The sequence below is a fragment of the Nannospalax galili genome, unplaced genomic scaffold (assembly GCF_000622305.1).
Source record: "Nannospalax galili isolate Female #2095 unplaced genomic scaffold, S.galili_v1.0 scaffold637, whole genome shotgun sequence".
In the NCBI taxonomy this organism is placed as follows: Eukaryota; Metazoa; Chordata; class Mammalia; order Rodentia; family Spalacidae; genus Nannospalax; species Nannospalax galili.
In genome coordinates this window covers 516,916-526,929 of record NW_008340411.1, presented here as the reverse complement: position 1 = coordinate 526,929, position 10,014 = coordinate 516,916, and the positions used below count along the sequence as shown (strand labels likewise).

Genomic DNA, 10,014 nt, shown 5'->3' with positions numbered 1-10,014 from the left:
AAGCTGGCAGATCTCTGTGAGTTTGAGGCCAGCCTGGTCTACATAGCAAGTTCCAGGTCAGCTGGGGCTACAGGATACCCTGTCTCAAAAAGACAAAAAAAAAAAAAAAAAAAAAAAAAAAAAAAGATAAATAATACAATACTTGCAAATATGATTATGGGCTGGTGAGATGGCTTGACAGATCAAAGTTCTTGCCCTACAACCCTAGAGATCTGAGTTCAATCCCTAAAGGTGAAAGGAGAGAATCAATCCCACAAAGATGTCCTCTGACCACCATACACCCCTCCCCGCCCACATAATGCACATACATACACACAATAATAAATGAAGTGGGAGGCTGTGTACACTTATTTAAGAGTGTAAATCACTGAAATGCTTTGGAAGTGAACTGGCACTGTTTTTGTATAGAGGTCTCACTCTTGCTAAGACTCCTAATCCCTGGCACTATTTTACACTTTATTCCAATAGTAATTCTACATCTACCTGTGAGAGTGGAGCCTTGCTACAGTCTTGGTTTGCCTAGAAATCACTATGACCAGGCTAGCATAAAACTAGTGATGTTCCTCCTGCCTCTACTTCTGAGTGCCTTGGTTATAAGAGTATAGTACCAGATCTAGCTCTAGAATTTCTATTCCAACACAAGAACTTTAAGATAAATTTAAAGACATTTTAATTAGAAACAAACCAACTGCTGGGTGTGGTGGCGCAAGCCTTTAGTCCCAGCACTTGGGAGGCAGAGAAAGACGGACCTCTGTGAGTTCAAGGCCAGCTTGGTCTACATAGTGAATTCCAGGCCAGCTGGGGCTATATTGAGACCCTGTCTTAAAAAGACAAACAAAAAAACCACCAACCAACCAGAGCTAGGGATGTAGCTTGGTTGACAGAATGCTCACATGGCATGCATAAAGCCCTGGGTTCAATGTCTAGCATCATATAGACAGGGCATACTGACACATACCATAAACCCAACACATAGGAGGTAGAGGCAGGCAGGATGATCCGTTCATAATCTTTCTCTACTACATAGCCAATTAAAGGCCAGTCTGAGCTACACGAAGCCCAAATCTGAAACTAATCAACCAACACTATAGTTCTAAGAGAAACACCAGAAGATAGCTGGATATGAAAAATATGGTGAAGCAATTATATATAATCAAAATAAGACTAACAAATTCTCAGCCATTTGCACAATGTCTAGGACTGTCCATAAATTTATCATCTCACTGACCTTTTAGATGTTTTATACTGTTTTGTTCTAAATGCTCTCACAAACTCATTACCAGCCTTCTATTCTAAATACACACAGAACACTTGCAGAACCAGCAGTACCATTCATCCCTTCAAAAGCAATTTTTCATAGATAGGAAATGGCAAATTTGAGATTTGCATATGTATACAGGAAGGGTATTATTGGTCACATGGTATACACCCCAAAGGGCTCAATTACCCACCATGCATTACTACAGCTGAGACAGAGCTCTTCATTTTACCAAAAGCAGACCATCAAATTAGGTTCTAGGTTCTAGTTTGGAGAAACACAGGGCTAAGACAACACAAGATTCTTCCTGGAATAGTTGCTTCGATCATACTCCCTAACTACCACTAGGAGTTACCAAAATTTAAAAAATGAATGCTTGGATCCTACTCTAGACCTGAGACAGATGAGGAATGCCGGGAGGAGAGTTTAATGCCAGCCTGGACTACACAGTGATTCCAGAGCCACAGTGTTAAAAGCCTGACTCAAAACAAAGGTCAACAAGTATTGACTTTTGCTAACAAGCTCAGAATTAACAGCTACCAGACAAAGCAGATAAAAACAAACAGCAAACAAAAAAACCCCACACCAGGGCTGGTAAGATGGCCTATCAGGTAAAGGCACCTGCTGCCATGCCTGTCTCTCTGACGTTGATTCCCAGAATACACAAGGTAGAAGTTGTCCTCTGGTGTTTATATGTACACCGTGACATGAACGCACATAAAAAAAGGTAAAAAGGCCAGGCATGGTGGCACAGGCCTTTAATCCCAGCACTTGGGAGGCAGAGGCAGGCAGATCTCTGTGTGAGTTCCAGGACAGCTGGGGCTATAAGGAGACCCTGTCTCAAAGACAAAAAAAAAAGGTAAAGAACTACAGTTTAAAAGAAAGAAAAAAAGGTTGGTAGTTTCCTTAAAACATAAATGCTACCACCAGATTAGAGCCCCAAACCCAGGAGTTAAATTCCCTTACAGCCCTAAGGTTGATAATTATCAAGATCCACTCTACCACCACTGAGACAAGGTCTTGCTGTGTAGAACAGGATAGCCTGGAACTCATTATATAGGCCAACCTGGTCTCAAGCCTCCTTAATGTTAAGGTAAGTAGCAGCCTTTGGCTTTATCAGAACACAAAAATGACTGGTTTCTCACATGGATCCTACATTACCACTGTACTTTGAGACTGAACTCTATGCCAGGTAAGAAGAGTTAAGATATGAAAAAATATAGACTTAAAGCGAAAAACAAGGTTTTTCATAGACATCTCAAAACTCAGAGCAATTCAGTTTCAGGTAAGGAATATTCTATGAGTGTAACTTAATCCAGTACTCTGCTACTGGACCTTCATCCAATACTAGCTAGGTATTATCTGAATTTGTACCTCGTTCCTTTTGACACCCCATTTTATTTTCCCATTGTGCAGTGTGACATTCTTTACTTTAAAATTATCATATCCTGGGGCTGGAGAAACAGCTCAGCTGTTAAGAACACTGGTTATTCTTGCCAAAGACCCGGGTTTGAATCCCAGCACCCACATAATAGCTAACAATTGTCCATAACTCCAGTCCCAGGGAATCCAACAGCCTCTTCTGGCCTCAGCAGGCATTGCACGACACAGGTGCACTTACCTACATGCAGGCAATATATAAAATATAAGTAATATAAGTAAACATAAAATATAATAATTAAAATTTTAAAAAATCATCATGTTCTTTTCCTCTACTTATGTTAAAATCATCCCTGCCATGTTCTGGTACAAGCAACAGTAGACTGAACCCTTTGAAACTGTGAGAAAAACAGGTTAGATATTTTATCACAGTGATTACAAAATCATTGATGCTGGGTGTGGTGTTGCATACCTTTAATCCCAGCACTCAGGAGGCAGAGGCGGCAGATCTCTGTGAGTTCCAGCCAGTGGTGGCAACAGACAGACCCTGCCTCAAAAAGACCAAAAAAGAAAAGCCAACAAAATAATGTTGAGGAGTTACAAAATGCAGCATAATACTTGCCTAGCATGCTCAAGGCCCTGGCTATCTACTTCCCTTTAAATTATCTTGTATTACCCTTCAGAGGAAGTCATTTTATATTACTTTAAAATTTTCAAGTCAGGAAACTGAAGTTGCACATCAATGATGAGGCCCTTAAGTCTAATCCCTATAACTAAACAGAAGGGTTTAAATTAAGAACCATTTTTTTTACCAAGTGTGGTTGCCAAGTTTGGAGACACATGCCTTTAATCCCAGCATGGGAAAGAGGCAGACAAGGCCAGCCTCATCTACCTAGTGATTTCCAGGCCACAGTCAGGGCTACATAGTGAGACTCTGCATTAAAAAACTAAAAACCAGAGCCGGGTGTGGTGGTGCACGCCTTTAATCTCAACACTTAGGAGGCAGATCTTTGTGAGTTCAAGGCCAGCCTGGTCTACATAGTGAGTTCCAGGACAGCCTGGGCTACAGGGAGACCCTGTCTCAAAAAGACAAAAACAAAAAACAAACAAACCCAAAACCACAGAAGTCATTCCATTGCACCTTTTAAGAATTGTGAACCAGGCTGGGAAATGTAGCTTGGTTGGTTAAATGCTTGCCTAGCACGAACCAAGCCCTCAATTTGATCCCCAGCACCTTATACAACTTGGTATTGTGGTACCAAGCTATAATTCTAGTACTTGGGAGGAAGAGGCAGGCAGATGAAAAGTACAAAGTCATTCTTAGCTACATAGAGAGTCTAAGCAATGAGGCTTAAAAAAAAAAAAACAAACCAAAGTAGTAAACAATAAAATTATAAACATTTTTCTTTTTGAAAAAGATTCCAGAATGTTTTGCTCACGAAATCTTAAAATTTGAGTAAGACAAAAAATTTTATTTAAGTACATAGGAAGAAAAAAAAAAAGTTCAGAAAGGCAAGAGAAACACATTAGCGAAGCTCTGAAATTGGTCCATTGAATCACCACCTTCCAAAATGCTATTTCAAATTAACCATTAACAACTTACTTTTGAACAATTACCAAAACAAATCAGCAAAGGACAAAAGTTATAGAAAGGGCTAAAGATTCTCTACCTAAAATATAGAGATCACAGAATTGCCTTAAAATACATTTTTATTTGTGTATCAAAGACTAAGGTTAACAGTTGATGTCAAAACACAAAAAAAAAATACTTGAAAAGCTATCGCTGATAATCACTGTTGGATTCAGTCTCCCTTGATTATTTTAGAGAGCATTTCTGATAAACTCCCAACTGGATCTTAAGCATGGTATGTCCAGATGACAAAATTACAGTTCCCTCCATTAGTCCTCAATGTCTTTCTTTTTTTTCTTTTTCTTCTTTTTCTCTGGACTCTGAAAATAAAATAACAAGAATGTTTTTAAAATTGCAGTAATTTTATAGTTATTTACTTTCCCTTAGTGCATAATCTCTTCAAAACAAATTTTTGACCAAAATCCAAAAAGACAGTGCCACATAGGGCCAGGCATGGTGGTGCACGCCTGTAATCCCAGCAGGGAGGCAGAGGCAGGCGGATCTCTGTGAGTTCAAGGCTGGTCTCCATAGAGAATCCAGGTCAGCTAGGGCTACAGGGAGACCCTGTCTCAAAAACAACAACAACAACAACAACAACAAAAAGACAGTGCCACTAAAGGAAGCTTTAAAAACAAACTGGGGGTATAGTTCAGTGAGAGTACTTACTTAGCATGCACAAGGCCCTGGGAGCCAATCCTCAGTACAGCAAACAAACCAAAAACAAAATTGATATTCTCTTCCTCCATCAACTAAACTCCTTTTTTTTTGGCTAAGAAACTAAATTTGATGAATGGCCTTTATAATGCAAGCAGGTATTTGTATTTTCCCATTACATTTTCCTTATCAAACACCTGTTTATTTCTGACTAAGAATAGCCATTAACTCCAGTGTCTAAGATCTGTTAAAAAGGTAACAAACTCAGTCAAATAAAAACAAAAAACACATACAGGAATTGCTGTGCTGGTGCATGGCTCTTCCTCAGAAAGTGGTTCTTCCTTAATGTGTTTCTTTTTATCCTTTTTCTTTTTCTTCTTTACAGATGTCTCCTCTTCTAATACAGTCTTTTCTTCTACTTCCTCCTCCACTTCTTCCTCCTCTACTTCAGCTGAGTAGGGGGGAAAAAGGCATGGTAATTAGCATTATATCACACTTCATTTCCTCCAAAACCCTATGTTTCTTTAGTCATTATGGTCAAACTATGCAGTGTTTATTATGATTATTTTATAATTACAAATGTTTTTTCAGGGTCCACTTATTGCAAATGCGATAAACTTGAAAAATGACCTAGAAGCTCAGAAAAGTAATTTTTTTCCATGATCAGCAGATAGGTGCAGAAACCAATACAAGACTGATTAGCTATAATTCTTTTTAAAGAATTATATTAGGGTTTAGAATTTCTGACTGGCATGGTGGTGCATGCCTATAATTTCAGTGGTCAGGAGGGTACATATATATAACTTGCTGGCTAATCAAGCTACATAATCAGAGAGCTCAATGATAGTCCCATGCAAATAAAAGAGGGTTTGTGTGGGGAGGTCTAGAGACATGGCTCAGCAGTTTCAAGAACACATACCACTCTTACAGAGGATCAGAGTTCTGTTCTCAGCACCCATGTCAGGGGGTTCACAACTCTCTGTAACTCCAGCTCCAAGGGATCCTATGGCCACTGCTGGACTCTGTGAGCACCTACTCTCACATGTGCACATACCCACATACATACATACATAACTAAAATTAAAATACATTCTTAAAAAACTAAGGTGGAACTGATGTTGATTCATGGCCTCTACAAATACACACATATACACTTTAGTGAGAGGAGAGACATGAAATAATGCACTGTAGAATATAGCAAATAATCAATGCCAAAGATAGAAATAAAGCAGTGAGGGAGGTATCAGAAGGGAAGCTATGCATAGACATCACAATACAAAGGCCAAAATGGGAGGGAAAATGATGCCAAGAAGAGAAACAAGAAAATGCAAAGAATGCAAGGATCTTATAAAGCATGTACTGGGGCAGATGCCTGGCAGGTTTAAGAAATAATAGGTCAATGTAGCTGGAATTGTTAAATGAGAAAAATCAATCTGGAGTCCATTGTTTTAAATACTAGAAATAGATTTAGGGATCTTTTTAATCTTTCAACTGTAAAATAGAAAAAAAGAAGATAACTTGGTCATATTTTCTCTACCAAGAAACCAATTATCACTCCTGTATTTTGTTTGGCCACTCTAGCAGACACTCAATAAACTCAGATGCAATTAAGTGGAGCACTTACCTATTACCAACTTCAGGAGAGAACATACTCCACTGCAAAGCACCTTTGAGAAATCCTCATAGTGAACAGCAGGCTACAAGGCTACTCACCTAGACTATCATGCAAACGCAGAACCTACTGCTACGTCAATCCTACATTCTTTCTTAACCTTGTATCTAAAATACCTTTTAAATCTAATCCCACAAATTTGTGTACATTTTTATCTAATTCTACACATTTAAAGACATTTATCTTACATTCCCCCCTGTGAAATCTAACTTAACAATATCCCAACTCATCTCAGAGAACATAATGGCATATTAAAACACCATCGGCTTTCAATGAATGCAATGGCAGGTATTTTTCCAAGATTTAGGAAGGAAGTCTGTAGCTTTTAAGGATCAAGACAATTAAGAGTATCATTATAAAAGAATAAATGAAATTTAAAAACTCAAATTAGGGCTGGGTATGGTAGTGCATGCCCTTAATACAACACTCAAGAGGCAAGGCAGAGGCAGGTTGATCTCTGTGAATTTGAAGCCAGCCTGGACTACATAGCAAGTTACATGACAGTCAACACTGTAGAGTGAGACCCTGCCACAAAAAAGCCCCAAAAAACAAACAAATTCAAACAACAGCCATCGAGATGGCTCAAGTGTCAAGCCTGAAGACCTGAGTTTGATCCCTGGGAGCCACACAGTGTAGAAAACTGACTTGTAAGTTTGTTCTCTGAACCTTGACATGTGCACAGTGACACATGTACCCACCCTGAACAAAACAAATAAAAAACGGACAAATTTTTTAAAAAAATTCAAACTAACCTTTAATTTTAATCTTGGCTTTTTTGGCTTTCTTTTCAGTAATTTCATCATCTTTATCTACCTCTTCTATTTTGCGTTTTTTAGAACATGTGGGAAGTGTGGAATCACCAGAGGGATCGTAAGTCTTCACTTCACTGAAAGAACCAAATAATTTTTGAGGAAAATGAATATAACTAACTAGAAAGTAAAATGGAATTGATTAAATTTTTATATCAGTGGGTAACCAAATAACCAAAAACCCTGAAATAAAATGATACAACCAAACTGTAGACAGAAGTCCTCACAAGACATTAAGGAGCATAGTAACAAAGGGGGATATACCACAAAGATTACCTAAACAACCAAGATATGGTCTGTTCTAATGTATCAGAAAATATTGAATGTTTAAAATATATAAAGGTACAAAATTCTAAAGCAAGCTACAAAATGTACTACCAAGAAGATTGTAGATGAACTCTTATAGGTTACAGATATTTAATAACAAAGCTCTGTACTTGTCAATTAAATATAACAGACTATAATAGAAAACGTTGAATTCATACATTTTATATTTTTTAAATATATACTCATTTTTTGGGTTTGAGACACAGGGTCTCCCTGTATGCCCCCCTAGCTGGCTTGGAATTCACAATGTAGACCACACTGGCCTCGACCTCAAGAGATCCACTTGGCTCTGCTCCCATGTGTTGGAATTAAAGGTGTGCATCACCACACAATGTAAACATATATATTATATACTTATAATTGAGTTTGCTGTTCATCTACTTATCACCTAAAGTTTCATTAAAATAATTCTCAATTAACAGGTAGTGCCTGTCTGCAATCCCAGAAACTGAGATGCTGATGCAGCAAAATGATAGAGTTCAGGCCAGCTAAGAGGACATACTAAGACCCTATCTGAAACAGACAAAACAATTTATAGTCTATAGAATTTATTAGGTTAAGGACCAGGAACATTTTTAAAGGATTTGTTTTTTTGAGACAGGGTCTCCTGTACCTTAGGTTGGCTTCCAACTTGCTATATAGCTTAAGATGTCTTTGAACCTCCAATCCTCCTCCCTCTATTTCTGAGTGGTTTACTGAAGCACCTTGACATAAGATTACCATAAAAGATGCACACCTCTATGTCAATTACTACAACCTCACAAACATCTCCCATTACCTCAGAGAGCGACCAAAGCACCTCTCTAATACACAAATCTTTTGTCAATCTGATAGCAAGGTCTCAATGCTACTTTATGCCTATGGACTACTTTCAAGTTTGTTTTGTGTCTTTGGATAGCCTCACTGTAGATTAACTCAAAACTTTTTAATGAATGGCATACTACAGAGGAAGTAAAATAACTAAGTTAAATATTATCTTAAGGGGCCAGTAAAATGGCTCAGTGCTGGTAAAATCATTTGTTGTTAAGCCTGACCAAGTCCCTGAATCCACATGGTGAAAGAAGATAACCAACCCCTACAAGTTATCCTTTGGCATGTGTGTGCCCTGGCTTGTGTGTCCACATGCATGTATACATGCTCCCTCAATAAATATTTTAAAAACTTGTCTATGATAAAAAACTAGAAGTGAATATGGAGAACTAAACGGCAAGGAAAACCTATAGATGTACACAAAAGATGTACAGGTAGCATGGTGATGATTATAGTTAAAATTGCTGAAAACAGATTCTAAGTGTTGTCAATACAAAAAATATGGAGGATGATCCAACTTGGTGGATCCATTTCACAATGTATGTGTTTGTCAAACTGTATCAACATGCTAAAAAAAGTTAAAAGGATTAGCAAACACTAAGGTTACAATAAAATTGTTGTAACATTTAAGTTAGCAAAAATGGTACTTTTTAAAATGTACTTTACCTTTTGTGTTCATACTTTTCTGCTTTTGCTAATGCCTTTCCTGTCCCACTTATTTTTCTTATCTAAGAAGAAAAACAAAAATTATTAGTATAATTATAAGTCAAAACCTACTTATAATAAATATATCTAGCATACTGGCCATAATTTTCCTTGCTACTTTGAGTAGTCATATTTCAACTGGCAAACATTCAACAGATCAACTCTTGGTAAACTGGGCATAATAAAATGTATCACAAAATTTATCAGGTGAAGTGATTATCCTCATTAACTTTTGACAGAAACACTTGCCACAGGTAAGGTGTGATTCTTACCCCTCTGTCCTCCAAGGTTCTCAATCTGGCCTCTAATTTGGCTCTGTTCTCAACTCCCATTGCAGAACTGGAATCCTCGCCAAAAGCATCATAACGAATAGCCAAAACGGTTTTGGCTGCTAGCATTCGGGAAATCTAAGAATGCAGAAAGTTGCAGAGAGTCACACTATCAAAATGTGCTCATAAGAAAACTATGGTAAATTACCGCATTACCATTTATTCTAAGCCTTTATTTCGTCTCCCCATTCCTTTCTTCCACTTGCCACTAAATGTGACAGCCTGAGTTCAATCCCCAGAAAACCCAGCTCCTGAAGACAGTCCTCTGTCTGCCACAGGCATGCCCCCTCTCCACCCTAAATGAATGTAATTGAAAGAAAATTTCTGGATGTGGAAGTGCCCTTGCCTGGTATGTGTGAGGCTTTTAAGTTCAATCTCCAACAGAAAAATGGAGGAGTAAATTTAAATATGTATGGGTCTTTTTGTGTATTAATCTGTTG

At 38.0% G+C, this 10,014-nt stretch overlaps 1 protein-coding gene across 3 annotated transcripts in view; it reads right to left on the bottom strand.

Annotated features, from left to right (window-relative positions):
- Nucleotides 1–4,330: 4,330 nt before the first annotated feature.
- Nop58 (NOP58 ribonucleoprotein) overlaps nt 4,331–10,014 on the bottom strand; it is a 29,064-nt gene continuing 23,380 nt past the window's right edge. For all 3 annotated transcript variants that reach the window (XM_008835450.2, XM_029564652.1, XM_008835451.3), the window contains exons 11-15: nt 9,518–9,652; nt 9,207–9,268; nt 7,347–7,480; nt 5,216–5,373; nt 4,331–4,588 (exon numbers count right to left, since the gene is read on the bottom strand). In XM_008835450.2, coding sequence (XP_008833672.1) covers nt 4,538–4,588; nt 5,216–5,373; nt 7,347–7,480; nt 9,207–9,268; nt 9,518–9,652 — 540 coding nt within the window. In that variant the 3' untranslated portion in view covers nt 4,331–4,537. The remainder of the gene's footprint in view (nt 4,589–5,215; nt 5,374–7,346; nt 7,481–9,206; nt 9,269–9,517; nt 9,653–10,014) is intronic.